The 20,607-nt window shown below is 44.4% G+C and overlaps 1 protein-coding gene across 3 annotated transcripts in view; it reads left to right on the top strand.

Annotated features, from left to right (window-relative positions):
* VEPH1 (ventricular zone expressed PH domain containing 1) overlaps nt 1-20,607 on the top strand; it is a gene marked incomplete at both ends in the record, with an annotated part of 209,794 nt that overhangs the window by 32,480 nt on the left and 156,707 nt on the right. For all 3 annotated transcript variants that reach the window (XM_080916322.1, XM_080916321.1, XM_080916320.1), the window contains 2 exons: nt 5,092-5,258; nt 15,077-15,286. In XM_080916322.1, the coding sequence (XP_080772448.1) occupies nt 5,092-5,258; nt 15,077-15,286 (377 nt within the window). The remainder of the gene's footprint in view (nt 1-5,091; nt 5,259-15,076; nt 15,287-20,607) is intronic.

The raw sequence follows: 20,607 nt of genomic DNA, 5'->3' as shown, positions 1-20,607 counted from the left end.
ATTAGAGGCAGGTCGGGAGGGGGGGGGGAGCTGGACTTTTCTGGTGCCCCTGAGGACTAGTTGCTGTAACCTGAAGTGCTTTTTGTGGGTGGGGAACAGAGAGGTGTGGGACAAATTATCATTTTGGCACTTGGTGTGAGTTTTCATTATTCCACAACCCCTGAAGTTAAGGAAAACTTTTTTTCACTTTTCTCTTGGATACTTTCTCAAGTCCAAGCTATAGAAAACGATTCTGTGACTCCAAAATACTCCAGCCTATAAACGTCTATGACTCCAGAAGTCAAATCTATCCTGACTAACTTATCTTCACTCCTCTGGAGTGGCAACTAACAAACACTGTACAATGAAACAGGAAAGTGGGGGCGGGAATATGTCGGCCTTAGATGCTTGAGTATTCTCAACACATCCTATCAAGTTCCTGTTGTAAATTTAAATTAGTGACTCGTGGTGTGTGTGTGTGTGTGAGTGTCTGTGTGTGTGTCTCTGTGTATGTGTATATGTGTGTGTATGTGTATGTGTGTGTACGTGTGTGTGTGTGTGTGTGTGTGTTGAAAATCTGCCTCAGCCCTATGCAAAGTACTTAGATGGATAGGTGTTCTAGGTCATAACAATAGTGATAAGAAAGCAAGACCTTCAAATGAACTCCAAATAAAGCAAGAAAGCTACACAGTGGCCAAGGATCTAGAGAGACCCACTTCCAGAGGGTCAGCTCCTGAGCTGATACAAATCCCCAATACACTGTGGAGATGGAGGGAAAAGGTTGTCAGTCAAGCCTGATCCTGAGGGCGAGACTGCCTCATGTCAGGCCTCTCAGAAGGCTGCCCTTTGGATTTTTCTGGGTGAAGTCCTCTCTCTGCCCCTGCACAGAGAATCACCGGTGGTTCTCCTTGACCGAGTGCCCTCAAGCATCTGGATTGCACATGCGCGTAGCTTTCATCACAGTAAAAATGAATCCACAATTAAACAGAGCTAGACATCAACCTTGGAACAGGGCATCATAAATAAGAATCAACAGGAAGTCAGAAAGCATTAGGCCCCTGCTCAAGAGCTTCACTGCTTTGAAGTAGCAGCTAAAAATGAGTGCTTGAAACCATTATGGCTGCCCAGGGGGAAATGGTTCTGTGAGACAAAAGGTCGATGTTTACAGGGCAGTATGGAGCCACAGCTTCGTAAAGCGCTTCTCTCTTAATGCTGTGGGCTCAGGTTCAATTTCTAGAGACCACATTAAAAACCTTGATGTAGTGATGTAGGGTCCTAATGCCAGTACTGGGGAGAGGGCCCCTAAAATCCCTGTCCCAACCGCTAAGCCTACTGGGCAAGTTAAGACCAATGAGAGATCCTGTCTGAAAAAGCAAACGAGGAAGAACTGGATAAAAACACTCACTGCTCTTTTAATGGGTCTGTGGATTTTAGCACGGTTACCTGTACTTTATAGCTAATGTCCAATTTCAAGTGAGCACGTACCATGTGTGTCTTTCTAGGTCTAGGTTTTCTCACTCAGGATGGTATTTTCTAGTTCCATCCATTTGCCTACAAATGTCATGATGTCTTTGTTTTTAATAGCTGAGTAACATTCCATTGTGCGAGTATACCACACTCATCCATTCTTCAGATGATGGACATCTGAGTTGTTTCTAGTTTATGGCTATTATGAATAAAGCTGCTATGAACACAGTTGAACAAGTGTCCCTATGTTTTAGCGGGACATCTTTTGAGTATATGCCCAAGAGTGGTATAGCTGGGTCTTAGCGTAGAATTATTTCCAGTTTTCTGAGAAACTGCCAAATTGATTTCCAAATAGGTTCCACCAGTTGGACATCCCACCAGCAATGGAGGAGTGTTCCTCTTTCTCCACATCCTCGGCAGCATGTACTGTCACTTGAGTTTTTGATCTTAGCCATTGTGACAGGTGTGAGGTGGAATCTCAGGGTTGTTTTTGGTTTGCATTTCCCCGATGACTAAGAACTCTAAACATTTCTTTAAGTGCTTCTCAGCCATTCAAGATCCCTCTGTTGTGAACTGTTTACCTCTGTATCCTGTTATTTTTAGTTAGGTTATTTGGTTGTTGGTGTCTAATTTCTTGAGTTCTTTGTACATATTTTATATTAGACCTCTGTCAGGCGTAGGCCGGTAAAGATCTTTTCCCACTCTGTAGGCTGCTATTTTGTCCTATTGATGTTACTACACAAAGTAAGCAAACAACCCTAGACCCTTCAGGCCGACTGGGCGATCACGGGGTTCCTAAAAGTCAAAGAGGATACACAAGGGACATGGCTCACCATACGGAGTGCACAGTGGCAGAAGAGAACCAACTCTAGAAACAGAACCAACTGACGTCTACATTCATCATGGCACACACATTCACATCACATACGTGCACACTCACATGTAATAAGTAGAATGTTTTAAGAGAAAAATGAAAGAAGGAGGCCGAAGGCAGTCAGATGAGGTAAAATAGCAGCGTCACCATGTTTCTAGCTTTGGAAGGGAGGAGGAATGCACACACCAGCAAGTGCACAGACTCTAGAGGCTGGTCCAGCCGGAAGAGCGGTGCCCGGGGTCTCTGCCAGGACGCTTGCAGTCTTCCCTATACCTTGGTCTTAGCCAAGTGGCATTCTATTGGGCTTCAGAAGACAGGAGATGAAAAATCTGAATGATTTCAGACCCTTTTCTGGTGGTTTCTTCTGGAAGCTATAGAAAATGATGTCTTTCAGCCATAGAGGACATTAACAAAACAATGCCCCTGGGCAGAAGAGCAAACAGGAAGAGTAAAGATAAGGGGCCAATTTGAATGAAAACCAGCATCATAGTGGGTGGAATGAAATCGTTCGAAAAGAGTTCTGTACGTAATGAATCCATTCGTGTAAAACTGTAAAGCGGCCAACAGCTATAAGATGGTTACTGATGTACAGGTGCAGTTAAGGTATAAAACCATTCACAGCGATGAGAAATACTAACTTCAGGATGTCCTGGGGGGAAGGTCAGGAAACACCAATGGTTCAAGGCACGGCTTTGGTGAAATGGGATGACCAGCACATCATCCTCACCCTCATCTGTGTGCTTGTCTGTGGGCTTGGAACATCCAGTCTTTTAAACAGTGTGAGTTATGAATGCAGTATTTTTACAGAATTTCTACATCCAGGTTTTTCATCAGTTCCTAACTAAATAAAGTAAGTTCTTTTGTTTTCCGGGTTTACTTCATTAAGATTGAAGTCAGCTGACAATGACTAAGCTAGGAATTTCCACATTCAAAACGCCCCCCAAGGGCCTTTGTTAGAGACGGCAGTAAAAAGTTACGCAGCAGATTCCTGTCCCAGATTCTAGCTACCGTCCCATTCAATGCGGCCCTTCCCATCGCTGACCTGCGTGCACACACAGCTAAGTCCTTTGACCTAATATGTTCTGCCTCAGTTAAGTACTGAGCCAAAATTCCCTGGATTTAAGGAGAAGCTCTAGACAAAAACAGGCAGAAACCAAACAAAATAAATTGTCTGGTATTAAATTCTTAAATTCTTAAAAATAGTGATGGGAGGAGTGTTGTTTTAAATGTTCACTTTATTATTTTAGCGTTTTGTGTGCACGTGCATAGACAATACCTGTGGAGGCCAAAAGAGGGCGCTGGATCCCCTGTCACTGGATGGTTGTGAGCCACCAGTGGGTGCTGAGATTCGCTCCTCAGTCCTTCGAAGAACAGCCAGTGCTATTAAATACTGAACCATCTCTTTTCCCAGGACAGACTTCTTTATGGTTTAGTTGTTACTCCCACTTCGAGACAAGGTCCTTCTGTGTTGCCCAAGCTTGTCTTGAACTCACTACGTTGGCCAGTAAACTTGTGGTCATCCTCCTGTCTCATCCTGAGTACTGAGGTGGTAAACATGGACCACACCACACCTGCCTCTTTTGTTTTTTCAATGTGTTTCCAGAATTTTTTATTCTGTGGATGTATTGCTAAGACATGGTTGAAACTATTCTATGAAATGCAAGTGTCAACCGTTTTGACCCAAATACATTGAATTTTTCTACTTTAACAGAATACTGATATTCTACAAGTCCAAGCTTTCTTTCCTTAATGATCATAATTGTCTTTTGTTAACTCACGTGTTCTCTCCACTTTATAAGGGTTTACACATGTATAGTTTCTGTTGATTCTTCCTGTGTATACTTTCTGTAATAAAGCCAACTTTAAAGAAAAGCTACCCCACACACTTTGTTGGGGTGAACATAGCCATTTGAGGAGCATTTGCTGGCACGTGTGGGGCCCTTCGTTCAACCCCAGCACCACTGCCGCATCGAACACTGGAAATAGAACCAAGACAGTTTTCCTCGAGAAACCTCTAGAAACCGAATTCTCTGGGACACTTAGGTGCCTGACCGGACTCTGCGGGGAAACACCCATACAGTAAAGCCACAGCAGCTGCTCCCCACGTGTTGCAGAGGCGTCTGTCCCTGCAGCTTATGCAATTTATTTTTCCTTCAGGTTTTGGCAATTTAAATCCAGTTGTCACACGTGACTTTGAGCAAATCACATGTGACAAACAAGCTGAGTGCAAATTCAGTGTAGAAACTGAGGACTGTCAGTACCCTTTAAACCATCCAAGAGAAGAAGGCACGGGCCCCATACGTCCATTGTCTAAGCTCGCCGCCCGCCCCTCAGGAATGTGAGCGCATTCCTCAGAGCATACTTCTGGCACAGTTTCATTTAGGTTTATGCTTATAACACTGCTCACTTTTCATTTCAACATCAACCAAATGTCTCTTCTCACCAGGAACCCTTTATCGGAACTGTCTCCTCGGGGGGTGTGGTCTGGTTACTGTCAAGTACGCCTCTAACCCCTGTGGAGCATTACTCAGGGAAAAAAATTTCACTGAAATAGTAATGATTGTCTCGTTAAACACTCCCCCTCTTAAATCAGTTGGGATTGTGCTGGTGACTAATTTCTTCAGAATGAGATACTCTGTTACTTTTAACGGAACTTTTGGCTGTTGGCTGTGCTGCTCCAGTGCAAAGATTATTACATTGACAATAATGTTATTCCTATTGCTTCGAGGTTGATCAAGTGGCTGCTGTTGCCTTTACTGTTCCCCCAACAGGAAATGCAATGCTGTTAAGGGTGTTACCTGCTGTGTATGAAAAGAAGCCCCAACCAATCAACAGACACCTGGCAGAACTCCTGGCCTTGATGTCTCATTTGGAGCAGACAGAACAGTACCATCTACTACGGCTTCTGCATGTAGCAGCCAAGAGAAAAGATGTGGAGGTAAAAGTGCAGTTCACCAAACACACTCACTGTGGTAGACAGCCCACACAGCTAGATAGGCTTCTGATAATCTGAGTAAGATTATGTGCTTAGGGTTTCCTTGCAAGTAAAAGTTCTATCTATTTACAATGTATTAGTATGAAGTGTGTGTGTATACGTGCACATGTGCATTTATGGATATATACATAACGGATGTGTGTGTGTGTGTGTGTACATGAGAGTGTGTGTGTGTACATGAGTGTGTGTGTGTGTGTACATGAGAGTGTGTGTGTGTGTGTGAGTGTGTGTACAGGAAGGGTATGTGTACATGAAAATGTATGTGTGCATATATGAGGGTGTGTATGTACATAAGGGGTGTGTATGTGAACATGAGTGTGTTTGTGTGTGTGTACATGAGGATGTGTGTGTGTATATATGAGGGTGTGTGTGTACATAAGGGGTGTGTATGTGGACATGAGTGTGTTTGTGTGTGTGTACATGAAAATGTGTGTGTGTATATATGAGGGTGTGTATGTACATAAGGGGTGTGTATGTGGACATGAGTGTGTTTGTGTGTGTGTACATGAGGATGTGTGTGTGTGTATATGAGGGTGTGTGTGTACATAAGGGGTGTGTATGTGGACATGAGTGTGTTTGTGTGTGTGTACATGAGGATGTGTGTGTGTGTATATGAGGGTGTGTGTGTACATAAGGGGTATGTATGTGGACATGAGTGTGTTTGTGTGTGTGTACATGAGGATGTGTGTGTGTATATATGAGGGTGTGTGTGTACATAAGGGGTGTGTATGTGGACATGAGTGTGTTTGTGTGTGTGTACATGAGGATGTGTGTGTGTATATATGAGGGTGTGTGATGGTAAATAAACAAATAGAACTTATATGAGGCTTGGTCCAAGGCATAAAATACTGAAAATAAAATCTCTGTCTTGCTCCCCCTGTTCATCCCTCAGACAGAGAGACTGGATGCTGAGAGGAGGTCGTAGATGTGGGTATCTCAGGGCTACGGACTCTCTAACGGAAGAGTGCCCAGGCTAGACCCTTAAGTTTGCACCGTCTGCTGGGGGAGTGGAGGCGCAAAGAGCTTCCAGGAAGAGGAGCAGGGTTAGGAGTCCTGGACTCTAAGTAATGCCTGATTCCCCAGGACGGAACACCAGGAAGCCGAGCCGTTCCTCAGTGTACCCCAGAGAGCATAGGTCAGGCTTCCACAGGCTGTTCCCACGTCAGGGATTATAAGTTAAAGAACAAGATCAGCAGGGGCCTGGGCGCTGTCTGCGGCCTGTGTGCGCCTTCACGTTTGTCCCTAGGATGATAGTGGTGATGACAATGTTATTCCAAGACTTTATTGTTAGAACTATTGCTGTCCTTGTTATGGGGTATCTGGCTCTTCCGGTTTACCATAAACTCCCTAAGGACTTATGTCTACATATTCACAACTAGTCCCTAACTTCATACTGAACTGATAGTAAAAGTTCAATAGCTCAGCAAGGAATAGTGCTGCTTGAGTAAGCATAAGGACCTGAGTTCAATTCCCAGCACCCACATAAAAACCCAAGGACGGTAGTATAAGCTTTGGATGCTTCAACACTGAGGAGGCAGACACCAAAAAGCCCCACAGCTCACTAATCAGCCAAGTTCCAGATCCCTGTGGGAGACGCTGTCCCAACAAAGAGGGTGAGCACAACACCTATAGGTGGCCTCTGGTCTTTACACAAACACACACATGCATGGTCACATACATGGACACAAACACTCATGCAGATATACACACACCAAAGTGGTTGTGTTAAGAGATTACTAAACGAGTGAATGAGTGAATGAATGAACAAGTGAGTGAGGGAATGAGTGAGTGAGTGAATGAGTGAATGAATGAATAAGTGAGTGAATGAGTGAGTGAGTGAATGAGTGAGTGAGTGAATGAGTGAGTGAGTGAATGAGTGAGTGAATGAATGAGTGAATGAATGAGTGAGTGAATGAGTGAGTGAATGAATGAATGAGTGAGTGAGTGAATGAATGAATGAATGAATGAATGAATGAATGAATGAGAAACCAAAGGAAGTAGAAGCCTTAATGAGCCAGGAAGAGTTATGGTCTGATCTCTAAAGGGGAAACAATGTCAAGGAAATTATGACCTAGAGGAGTAAAGGAGACGAGATGGGAGATGGCCGCGGGTTCAGCCGTTGGGCGTCAGCAGTGACCCCATCAGTGTTGTGGAGCCGCAGTGAGGAGCCACTGACCGTGGGCTGCACAGGGAAGGAAGGGTCAGTATGACCGTGAAGTATGGACGGCCAACTCTGAAGCAGAGTAAGTGTGAGGAGGCGGAAGGTGTGAGAGGAATTACTACAACACAGAGCAAGATGCCGGAGGACCGTGGGCGATGGAGTCCAGATCAGCAGTGCAGGAATCAGTTTCAGAAAGGCTGAAAGGCTGGGGAGCACCCAGTAGGGCCGGGGCGAGCACGGCTGGGGGATCCTTAAGGGGTAGCAGGTCCGCTGAGCAGCGCAGCGCTGTGCTTCGTTCATTACTGCTACTACTTCAGAAAAATCGCACAAATTCGGCGCCTTAGAACCACACAGTTGGACTTGGGGTTTCTCAGGCCAAAATCCAAAATGGGTCAGCAGGGCTGATTCTCTCTATAGGCTCAGTGGTGAGTCTGTCTCTTTCCTGACTTCCAGAGGCTATTATTAGCTTTGCAGGCTCATGACCATCACGCTTGCCTCTGCTTTTCTCTCCATCTCTTCTCATCTGACCTGCCGCCAGTCTCCTCCACCCCTATCCTTCATGGAGACCACCCATGCACTGCAAGGGAATAGCCTCATCTCAAGATCACTTCTGCACAGGCGAGCACAACCAGGCTTGGGGTGTTGTCGTTGTTTGTTGTTTTGCACCACATAAGGTAGCATTCCCGCAGACCCACAGAAGAAAGAGCCGGTGTGCTCTCTATGGAAACGGTTGTTAGGACAACCACTGATGGAGCTGGGGCTGACTGGGAAGACAGGGACTAAAGCAAAACAAAGGTGGTTGTTAGAAGGTGGTTCTGTAGAGACTACTGTGGTCTACATTAGCTCAACTCCCAGTGGGTGGGGATGGAGTGTGGAGGAAAATAAAGTGTGTAGCAGGCTTGCTACAGAAAGGGGAGGAGAAAATGCCCTGAGGTCATCCACCCAATGAGGTCCAAGAGGGAGGGTGACTCCCCCTGAGGTCACAGAGCTTCTGTCAGTCAGGAGAGGGAAGTGAGAGCAGTTCTTTCTCATCATTTATTGGCCTCAAGGACTAGACTGTGGGGCCCGCTGGTGGGTATTATCTTATGAGCAGTGGACGTTCACACACATGCTGTGTTTTCCTCCTGGAAGGTTCTTACCTTATGGCTCCTACTCCTCTAGGCTAACTATCTCTGTCCTTCAGAAAGTAGCTAAAAATGCCAGAAGGTCTCTCAGAATTTCTTTCTCCCCAGTTCTTGGCCCCTCTCTCTTCTGAAGCATCCTGAGATTTGAAAGCTAGTGTGCTCTGGTAGAACAAAGGACGCTGGCTTAGCACCTGCTATATAATATTTCTTTTGTGGGTATTTCTCACACAGAGAAGTTAAAATTTGTGCCTCAATTTGTAGACAGCTTGACCATTTGCAATGGATTCTTTTCTACATATAGTAGCTCACTTAATCTTACAAATTACTCCATAGTGTGAATCTTCCTCTAGTTTACTTTAATCAAAATGGATGCTCCAAGGAGTTAGCTGGCTTGATTTCACACCCTTGTGAAGAATAAGAAAGATTCTGAAGCAAGGCTGACTTATTCCTTTTTCCTCCCTCAGCCTGAGTAGCTTCTCATTTACATAGGTAGCGGCCACTGAGCGGGTGGCTTTCGGTCATCCCCTCGTTCCATCCCACCCAGCGAGCTTTTTATAGTTATTAGAAGGAAAACCCAAAATTTGGATCACTCACAGTAATGAGGAGTGACTTGGTGAGGTGACTTTTCTCACTGGCCTAACGCTGATCAGCCCTCAGGCATTCATCTGCTGAAGGTCCTGTCTCCCGTATCAATCACAGACTAACTGCCCTCCCTAAAGTCACCACATACAGAAAATTCGAATGGACACTTGTCACAACTCCAAAGCTTCATAGAGAAGGCCAAGCTGTAACTAAAATCTGATAGGATTATATCCAAGAAATCTATTCTCACTCACACACACTCACTCACACACACACATACACATACTCACACACACATACATACACACTCACACATGCACATACACACACTCACACACACAGAGAGAAAGAGAGACAGAGACAGAGAGAGAGACAGAGAGACAGAAACAGACAGAGACAGACACACAGACACAGAGAGCACAGTTGTAACTTCTAAGGCAGATGGATTCCCAGGGGATTTAGCATCTGTGTGAGACAGATGATGGCAAGAGACAGAAGTGGGATGGGGGAGGAACAGGCTCTGGATGAGGGGGCATGTCTGGAGGACAGACTCCAGAATAAAGAGACCAGGCCTGAGGGCACTTAGAGAGACTGAGTAGACTTCACTGTACCCAGATTTCAACCTTCAAAAGAGGTCATAGCCTTGGTGGTTAAGAGCACTGACTGTTCTAGATCCAGAGGTCCTAAATTCAATTCCCAAAAACCACACGGTGGCCCACAACCATCTGTAATGGGATTCGATGCCCTCTTCTGGTTGTCTAAGGAAAGCAACAGTGTATTCACATACATTAAATACATTAAAAAAAAAAAAAAAAAAAAAAGAAGTCATAAAAGGGATCTGCCCAGTCAGCAGCGCCTATCTCTTCTCTTCATGTGAAAGTTAGGCTTTCCACTTGCCCCTTCAGTTCTATGGTTCCCTTAGAACCTACCCAGCCATAGGCGGTGATGAACACAATACCTGCTTCGTCAGTGGTCAGAGGCATGATCACAGAGAGAGGGTTTACAGAGGTGCCCAGAAAGTAAGAAAGGTGCCAAAAGTGCAGACTGCATTTTAACTTAGCTCCAATCTATTCCCTTCCAGATAAAACAAGCAGGAGGACCTAGAGGGGTGTGGTTCTGCATGTCAGGATAAAGGCTTGCCTGTGTCACCTGGTGGATGTGATGGTTTGGGTCTGAAATGTCCTCCTCATGCTCACACACTGGAATAGTAGGTTCTCGCTGGGGTGCTGCTTCAGAATTTTGCAGACAGAGACTACTAAGGACAGTCCTCTGGGGGTTACATCTGCTTCATGGTATTCCATGATGTGAGAAACCCCAGGGACTGAGCCTCCCAAACCCTACTTCCCACACCATGATGGTCTGAAATCCTTGAAAGCATAAGTTAAAATAAACCCCTCCTCCCTCAAGTTGTTTCTGTTGGTTTTCTTGTTGAAAAATGTAACTAAATCCGAGGTCATTAGTGACATCTCTGATGAGTGAATTACCCTGGGATGGTTGGTTGGTGGGTTGGTTGGTTGGTTGGTTGGTGGGTGGGTGGGTGGGTGGGTTGGTTGGTGGGTTGGTTGGTGGGTTGGTTGGTTGGTGGGTTGGTGGGTGGGTGTGTGGGTGGGTAGGTGGGTGGGTGGGTGGGTGGATTGGTTGGTTGGCTGGTTAGATGGTTGGTTGGTTGGTGGGTTGGTGGGTGGGTGTGTGGGTGGGTAGGTGGGTGGGTGGGTGGGTGGGTTGGTTGGTTGGCTGGTTAGATGGTTGGTTGGTTGGTTGGTTGGTGGGTTGGTGGGTGGGTGGGGTGGGTGGATGGGTGGGTGGGTTGGTTGGTTGGCTGGTTAGATGGTTGGTTGGTTGGTTGGTTGGTGGGTTGGTGGGTGGGTGTGTGGGTGGGTGGGTGGGTGGATGGGTGGGTGGGTGGGTTGGTTGGCTGGTTAGTTGGTTGGCTGGCTGACTGACTGGTTGGTTGGGTTTGTTTTATTTGTTGAATGTGGTTTTCACCACCTACCCTCTAAGACCAGTGAGAGAACATGAGTCTCATGACTGGTCAGTAGTGGGCCTTAAAAAATGTTGTTGGACCATGACATAGCTCAGAGGAAAAGTATGTCTCTTGTTAGCTCTTTCTTCCCCATAGAAGTAGGCCCACAGGAGAGACAATTTCTCTACACAAGGCTTATGGTTCATGAAGTCTTAGCATCCACATGCCTGCAAGCTCTAAGGTGTACATTGATGGCCAGGCAAGTCCTTAACTTTCATTAATAATTCTGGGTGTCATTCTTTATAGGACACTATTCTTCCCAGATAGAGAGGCAGTTCCTGGCTAGTGACTCAACGTCAGCATCCCCAGGGGAACCTCAGGATCCACTGTATAGGAAAAGTCTATGTGGTCAGTTTTCTAAGTTACCTTTATAAGAATAAAGTCAGTGTTTTCTTGGCTGCCATGGGACATCCTGGGTCTAGCTAGCAAACAGAACTGAATTTATTAATGTGTGTGCATACATGTTCTTAGCCCCAGGCATGGGCCTCTGGCCCCAGGCATGTAAAGATGAGTGACAGAGAGAAGCAAGTGAAACTCTCCCTCCTCAGGATTCAGACCCAGAGGAACTGGTCATTTCCTGGGTTTCACACGACAGAGTAGAAGATTCTTACTCTCCTGCCAAATCTTGAACACCTCACACATCACCTGCCAGACCAGTCGCCATCCTCAATACTCGGGGGTCATTTTGCATAATCATGTGAAGTCATTTACAAAACATTAAGAAGATGGAGCAAAGGGACGTAGAGACTCTTCAGAAACCATCTGCACAACAGAACGTCTTTTCCGGAACATGGGTGTGGCAAAAGCAAGCCATTAGGAAAAGGAATGGTAGTCATTTTCGTAGATTTCTAGAAATTAATGAAGTCGTGAAAATTTTGCCAGAGGACTAATTTAAGTGGTAGTATACACACACACACACACACACACACACACACACGCTTTGCTTTCTATTTTATTACACAAGCCTTGAAATGTCAGTAATTTTCAGATGACTCTTTTCTTAAGGTCCCTTGGCTCTGTGGCAAGGTATCCACAGAATTTCAACTCTGTGGTGAGGCCACAGTATACACTGCTACGAGGGGTGGAAAGAGAAGAGAGCAAGTGTCCCGGAAGAACCAGAGAGCTCAAGGCTGTAGGTTTCACTCCAGCTGCTTGCTTTGGACAGTTCTGTTCAGGCTACCTTTTCTTGTTCCCCATCTTAACCCTACCCCTCACTGGCCCAGGACAGTAGAGCCTAGGAATTTTCCCAGACACCTTGAGCCTGTCTTGAGTGTTTGTGCACAGCTGACTCTGAGTCTGTTCTGTTCACGCCAGCACAAGGTACTATAAGAGTGTGACTGACTAGGGCCCTTCTGAGTCTTTTGCTTGCTTATTTTATATTTAATAAAAATCAAGATTCAGGAACTGATAAGAAGAAATGGGTTTACTTGCAGTTTAGGTCAGAAGAGCAAACATTCTTCATTTTCTCCACCTTTCCTATTGCAATGGTAAAGCTTATAGTAGGGAATGTAGAACAAAGGCCAGAAAGTGCTTGCAAGTAGATTTAGCTGTGAGAGGAGCCTGTCAGACAGTGAGAAACTTCCCTGAGGGGATCCCTGAAACCGGGCTTCAAGCTATTCTCATTCTTCACATATTTTATGGAGAAATTTTATTTTATTTTATTTTTTTAGGATCTAAGTGACACTGTTAAGTGACCTCATATTTCCTGAGAGGTTGCTTAAATTAGCCTGGCATAGCCAGGTGGAACAAGGTAAGAGTAGAAAAAAGAGGGTCAGGTCATCTCTTCCTACTTCATGTATGCAGACCAGAGATTCTAGGTCAAAGTCAAGCATGAGAGATTATTTCCAGGCTCGTTCACCAGGCAGGAGGGATATATCTTAAAGCGCTTAGTTATATGGTTGCAGAGCCCAGGCCCTCTGTCTATAGAGTGGGCCGATAGTCAAATGAGGAAGAAGATACTTCCTTCTGCTTCACCAAACCAGTGGGTACCAGGATGCTTGGCCATGGGGGAGAGGAAGCAGAAAGACCCTAAGTGAAGATGCCCAAGGCCCTGGCACTGGGCTTCTAGCTCGGGTCATGAGGGAATCTTGATAGCATTAAACTGGGGTTTTGGGACGAGGTACTCTGAAGGCAGTTAAGAGGTTAGCTCACAAGGGACGAAGATAGGCCAGGCAAGGAGCCCATTGGTATGCCTAAAGGGAACGGCAGCCATGTCTGCTTCATCTGTGCCCGCCATCTGCACTGTCTCTGTGACTGCCCCCTCACAGCAGACATGAGTCTCTCTGCCAGACATGAAGTCAACCCAACAAGGCAGCCCTGGAGACAGGGTCCTGTATATGGAAAATAAAATCCCTCCTGCCAGGGTACCACTTTGCTTTCATGTGTTGGACGAACTTGGAAATATCTTGCTTTTCTATCATCATCATAATAAACTTAGCTTTATTAGGATTCACAGAGAGACGCTCAGCTTTGATTTCATGTCTAAGTCTTGATGGTTGTTGACTATATTCAGGATGGTTCTGCATTCTGTGTCTTCTCTGGAGTCATCTGCCCTCCTCAGAGAGTGGGGGCGGGGGGATGTAGTTTCATGGTGCCTACTTGCAAAAAAATCTGTTTTTCCTTTTCTCATTTCTTTTTCTCTCCTATTCTTCCCCCTCTTTCTTTTATTTTCCCCTTTCTACACAAAAGGGCAGACAGATGGCATACAGTCTTGTGGGGCTTGGGATATGCAGCTGGAGTAAAACACCAAATCAGCGTGCTTAGAACAGCCAGGTGTCACACTCCTTGTCGCTCCAGAAGCAGGACCTGAAGGGCAAGGACTAGGAAATGGGCTTTTCTAGAATGGGCAGGAAATGTGTGAGCATTTTCCATTTCCAAATGCCTCAGGTCAAGTATGTTGCCCTGACCCAGAGCAGTTGGCTGACACTTTTGCTGGATGAGCCAGAGACCTCTCACTGTGTCTCCTAAAGGGCATGCAGTACCTCCCAAATACCCAGGCAGCATTTATAGAACTGCGGATGTATGATGTCCCAGGAACTAGCCATGTGCTTCTCTCCCAAAGTATGTGAATGAATGGATGGATGGATGAATGAATGAATGAATGAATAAAGTTTAAATCTATATGCTGGATGATTTTAGTTATCTTGAGACCATCCAGTTTATCCTGGTTAGTAATTCTACCCATGGCTTTCTTTCCATATCTGTATGTTAGTCCCATATTCCACAGAATGTCATATTTTCTAGCAAGAATTATTTAATTCTTATACTCATAAAGACATTACTAAGCAATGGGATTATGGTGGAAACCATTTTTCTTTAATAATTATACCATAGTGTGACATTTTCTGGTAAAGTTGAAGACTGAAAACAAATGAGAAACCCTTCTTGCTTTTTTGTCCCCATCATGAATTCTAAACAGAATTTCCCCAAACTAGAGGCTTTAGTCAAATTAGCAAGGGTCTGTCACTTACTGACTGTCCTTCAGCCACAGCTCTGGAAGTTGTCAAAGCTCAGTTTGGGCCTAATGACGTGGGAATTTGTGGACTTCACATTTCAATAGCAGATCATGACTTAAAGAGAAAACAGACTCGGGGGCCGATGGTTTTATTGTAAAGTTTGGATTCCAAAGTCAGGAGTTTAATAATTCCAGGATATTTGCCTCCTGATTTGATATTTAATATGTTGCTGTCCATGTGCCTGTAAACCGAGTGCTCAGAAGGCTGAGGTAAGAAGATTGTTTTAAATGGAGTCTAGCTAGGCTACAGTATGAGTCTGTGTCTACAAAGATTTCTTTGGAACGTGATTCTGATTTGGCTAACATTTGTCTTTATCGTTTCTTCCTTCCTTCTTCTTCTCCCCTCTCTCTTTGTAGGTGGCTCAGAAATGTGTTCCTTTCCTGATCAGAAATTTGAAGGATTCAACCTATAATGACATCATCCTAAACATCCTCATAGAAATAGCGGGCCGTGAGCCCCTGGCTTTGGACAGTTTTCTCCCAGTGCTGAAAGATATTGGAGAGCAGTTCCCCTACCTCACTGGACAAATGGCAAGGATCTTTGGTGCTGTTGGGCATGTGGATGAAGTAAGTTTGGTATCTGCCCTCCCTTTACTTCTTTCCTTCCTTCTTCCTTTCTTCTTCTTTCCTTCCTTCCTACTTTTTTCTTTCTTCCTACTTTCCTTCCTTCCTTGCTTCTTTTGTGTGTGTGTGTTCTGTCTCCTTGAATTATTTAGAAGCATCTCTAACCACCAGAGTTGTCCAGAAACTTCTGAGAGTTTTCCTTTCTCTTTTGAAACTTTTGTGTCTCGATGGCCCTCTGGATCAATGAAACAAGGGTCTGTGAAAAGTTTCAGAATTGTGAATTCTATTGCTAGTGTGTCCCTTGATGTAGATGCAGGATTAAAATAGAAGAAAACATTTTGACATGTTCAAGAACACTTTGCAATACCAACAGCTCTTAGCAGGGCTCAACAAATTTCCTGTGGTTGCTGTGCTTGGCCCAGGAGACTGAGCAGGTAGGTCTCCGAGACACCCATCCTGAGAGCCCACACCCAGTCTAACTGGGTTTTCTACAAATGCCAAGCTGTGTCTCCTCAGAAATAATGCTCTTTCCTATATATTCTTATTGCTGAAAATCTTATTCATAAGTTTTTGATTAGCTTTAAAGTTGGGATTTTAACAATTTTTCAAGCTCATTTGTCGCAGGAATAATTGCTGGATTTGAGTGCATTTGTTCGTCTCCATAAAGAGAGGCTTGTACTGCCATTCTCTGTAGCTAGTGCCGGTCAGCTGGACACATCTGTGCATTTCCACAGGCTCTTTCCAAAAAGAAACAAAGAGTTTCACTAGGACACACGGAGAGTCATCATGACAGACATCCAATACAGCCTCCTGGTACCTATGAGAGAATAAGATAAGAGAGGCAGCAAAATCTGTGCTCCACTGCTCTGTGGGGAGGACTCGGGACATGAAATTGGTGGGACCTGTGAATATACAAGACATAGATGACTGTAGTGTTCACTGTAAGACAGCCATGTGAACTCTGTAAGCCTGGCCCCATGAGACTGTCCTTTAGCCTACATTTGATCTTATTTAAGATGAACTTAATTAGAATTTTTCCCATTGACCCCCAAGTAAACATTTTCATTGTATTCAGGACTTCCGCTTACCAGGGATCCAAAAGATGATAGAAACACAGAAATGTCAAACCAAATTAGGGATCTTCTTCCAAATCGTGAGATGTGCAGACTGGAGCTGAGTGGAGAAAGCCTCCTGTTAGGTGACTGTAACTGTCTGAATTCCAGCATTAACCTCCAGAAAGTATGTAGTCATCACCCTGAGATGGCCATGGGTAGAGTCAAACGTTACTAACCAGCTCACGTCTAACAGAAAGTATGTAGTCATCACCCTGAGATGGCCATGGGTAGAGTCAAACGTTACTAACCAGCTCACGTCTAACAGAAAGTATGTAGTCATCACCCTGAGATGGCCATGGGTAGAGTCAAACGTTACTAACCAGCTCACATCTAACAGAAAGTATGTAGTCATCACCCTGAGATAGCCATGGGTAGAGTCAAACGTTACTAACCAGCTCACGTCTAACCTTTTGTGTCTGCATGAAGCCAGGTATAAGATGTGTACATGGCTGCTGAGAACCAGACTGAATGGGATTAGCTGTTAAATCAGGGTCCATCTGGTTGGGCAAACTGTTTCAACAGCTTGACAGCAGGACTACAATTTCCCTATCTGTATTGACCAGCAGAGGAAAGTTGTATGCTTACAACCAAACGCACAGACACACACACACACACACAAAAATCATACAGATCTTGTTTGCTCTGTCTTACAAAATTAACTTGGAAATTATTTTTGTTTATTAAAATGAAGCATGCTAAACTACTCTGTTGTGCCAGGGTCATTGTGAGAGACCATCTCACGTGCTTGCCTCGGAATCATAGTTATTGCAAGGAGAGTTCAAGTGGAAGGGACCCAAGGGAAGAGAAACATGCTCCTTAGGCAACCCTACTCCACCAGTAAAGGCCCCGCCAGTTTCCCCTCATTTGGGGATTTACTCTCCTCCTTTGGGATACTCAGTTGAAGTAAATACACATACAAATAATAATTTAGTAGACTCATCCTAACCTTAGCAAAAAATATAAGGGTCATTTCCCTTCCATAATGAGATTGAAGTGGAGCACCCTTAACAGCATAAATAACTTCTTGATAGCTCCTTAGGACCCAACCCTAAGCATAGAGTGGGGCAGATTGTATAAGTCCCTGGCCTTTACCAAGTGCTTATTGAGTTTCTACAGACACTGCAACATAAGAGCCCTGCCTATGTAGGGAAGCCATGGAGGGGATTTCTCCCTACTCTACTGCATCTCTCCCGGGGCTACCTCTACCCCTTCTATTTCCAAAGGTATCATAGCTCCACTTCTGTAGACTCATCCGCTATTATAGGAAACTACCACAGTATTTGTCTTGATTCACCCCACCCCAGCCTCCGCTCCTGCTTCTCTCTAGTCTTTTGACTGTCTGTCTACTTGGAATTTTAATACTTCCCTCAACACACCTTGCTCCAGCATAAGTCACGATCTATACAATATGTACTGAATGGATAGTCTTACCCACCTTTCCCATTTATCTTTCCTACCCTAGATCAAATGTTGTAGATCAAATGTAGTCTGTAATCTCACAACAGTAGGGATGCACTCTATATATACTTACTAAGCCAGGTCTGTTTCTCCTCCAGTGCCTGAGAGTCCTGAGAATATGAGTCATCTCCTGTTCAACTGTTGTAGTTCCTTCTGTTGCTGTGAGAAAACACCCTGACCAAAAGCAGCTTGGAAAGTAGGTCTTACTCTTTCCGGTCACAATTCATGATTAAGGGAAGTTAGGGCAGGGGTTGCAGGCAGACACTTAGACAGGAATCAAGCAACAGTACTGTTTGTTAACTCACTTTCTGGTTAGCTTTCTGGTTTATGGGCTTACTTAGCTGGTTTCTGGTTTACTTAGCTAGTTTCTTTTACAGTCAAGCCAGGTCTCTAGGGAGAGCCCACAGTGGACTAGGCACTCCCTCATCAATTAACAATCAAGACAGCTCTAAACTAATAAAGATAATTATGCATCAGGGCACTTTGTAGAGAAGATTCTTGGCTGTGTCAAGTTCTTAGCTCGATCATGAATGCTAATTAGGACACCACTGAATTCACTTGTGGTCAAACGAATGAATGAGTGCCCAGGAGTACTATTAACTAATGATTTTTAATTCGGGATTCTTATTTGAACTTTTGTTTGATAACATCATCCTCTAAATCATCTGTGGACATAGGCATAACAAAAGAGGAAAATCATCGAATTATATTATTATATACATATATAATCAAATAAAAATAAAGTGAAGTCTGGGGCTCGTAGCACAATGCTTACCACGCAGGTACTAGACATGGCCCTAGGTTCAAACTATTATTATAGTAATTAAATAAGTGAAGAAATAATTTTAAAATGGAGGAGGATGTGATATTAACGTGGAAGATAGAAAGCTTTAGAACTTACACAATTTCTCCCTGGTATCTAACAAGTGAAAAGTGACAGTGAGGACACAGACCAACATCCAGAGAGCATGTGGTAGAAACATGTCCATCATGATACCGAAGGACCCTGCCCCCTTGTAGGGAACCTACATGAAAGTTAATTCTGAATAAAATGCAAAGCAACTACGAGTGACAAGAATTAGAACAAAGCACCAGAGACAACAACAAGCATCACTAGAGAAGGTGAGCAGAGCCAATAACCATCACCCTTTTTAAACAAGCAACCACTCTATGCAGTGTCTGCTGTATATGAATATTTATAGCGCTACACATCATCCCTAGAGAAAATAAAAGCAACAAAACCGTAAGGGCATATTTTATGGGTTTCACCTTAATTCCTGGGACACTGGAAATACACTTTCCACAAATACAGCTTTCTACAAATGGCAGGTAGTTCCAGCTTCCCACCTACAATATCCTTTCGCTGTACTCACAACAATTGTTAGCTCTAAACTCTCCCTGATAAGACATGAAGGGAGCTACACTGAGCCCAAAGTGGGGTCACATTCTTGTCCAAGGAGGCTAATAATTGAATGTTGTTTCAATTTCCAAGGTTTTTTTGGAATTTTTTTTTTCTTTTGGTTTTGTTTTGTTTTTTGGGGGGGTTGTTTTACCCATGTCTTAAATCTTGGCCATACACAAGGTCTTGGCACAGTTTTAAGGTATCAGAGTTATTATAGCTCTTCTCCCTAACCTTAGTAAACATGAAAGCAACTCCTTTAGGAACTGCTTTTTGGTTTTTTGTTTTTTTTTTTTCCTTGAGAAGCCAGATTGAATCTGTGAGTTCTTTCCACCTGAGTCTTCTGTTGATGAACTAAAACTGTTTTTCTTTATCTGATACATCTTCATTAATCCTGGTCTCCTGAGAATGCTGACCCAGCACGTACCACGTGCTCTGCCGCCATATTTTGAGTTCATTCCAGAGCTAGGAGGCAGCTGACCTACGCATAAAACAGAGATGAAGTGTTCTCATAGCTAAAGGAAGGATGCCATAAGCTTGTTTTTCTTTAGTTGCCGACCACCAGGCTGCACCTGTGAGGGGTCAAATGGCCTGCTCCAAAGTGCAGTCATAGTCGCCACAAGTGTTAAGCCCTGTGCCCTCTGTCTTGTTTTTCTAACTGGCTAGAATATCCTGGCCAACCCCCAGGATATGCTATGACATCCTCTCTGGGCTCAGAGTCATGGACACTTTTCAAATGAGAAATGATACACATTTTGCCCGGGTTGCATTTCTGTGACATCCGGGAGTCCCACAGAAAGAGTTTTAGAAGGGAGAGGGAAAGAATGACAAAGGAAACTGAGAACCAGATTACTGTCCTCATCCTGGATGGTCTAAAACATCCTGCAGGGTGGAGGTGGCTGTCAGTGTACACCTTCAGTATGCAAATCAAAGCTAAAGATCCTGAGGGCTGTCATTGTCAAACTAGAGCCCAGACCGGCTGCAACCAGGAACCTCGGCTTCCCCAGGGATAAAGAACTGGGTTAAAAAGAAGTAAGTTTTTGGTTTTTTTTTTTTTTTTTTTTTTTTTTAGAAGTTAATTGTTGGTTGGTGCCAGCTTCCTATGTTCTAATTCTACCAAACCATCCTCAGTTGAAGAGGATATGTGTGTTTCTCTAAAGTAAAAATAGCTTTCCCTCTGGCTGGGGAGGGATGATGTGTCCTCCAGGGATTGGTGTAGTGCTACTCGCCTGATTAGCATAGCGCCACCTGGCACTAGGAACGTGTACGCACATGTGCAGTATATGATTACCACAAAGCAAGCCGGAGGTTGGCGCCATCTTGGTGGGTGCGGTTGGGGCCCCTCCCTACAG

Source organism: Micromys minutus, assembly GCF_963924665.1.
Source record: "Micromys minutus genome assembly, chromosome: 4".
NCBI classification, from domain to species: Eukaryota; Metazoa; Chordata; class Mammalia; order Rodentia; family Muridae; genus Micromys; species Micromys minutus.
The sequence above is the reverse complement of the archived record's forward strand: the minus strand, read 5'-3'. Positions and strand labels throughout refer to the sequence as shown.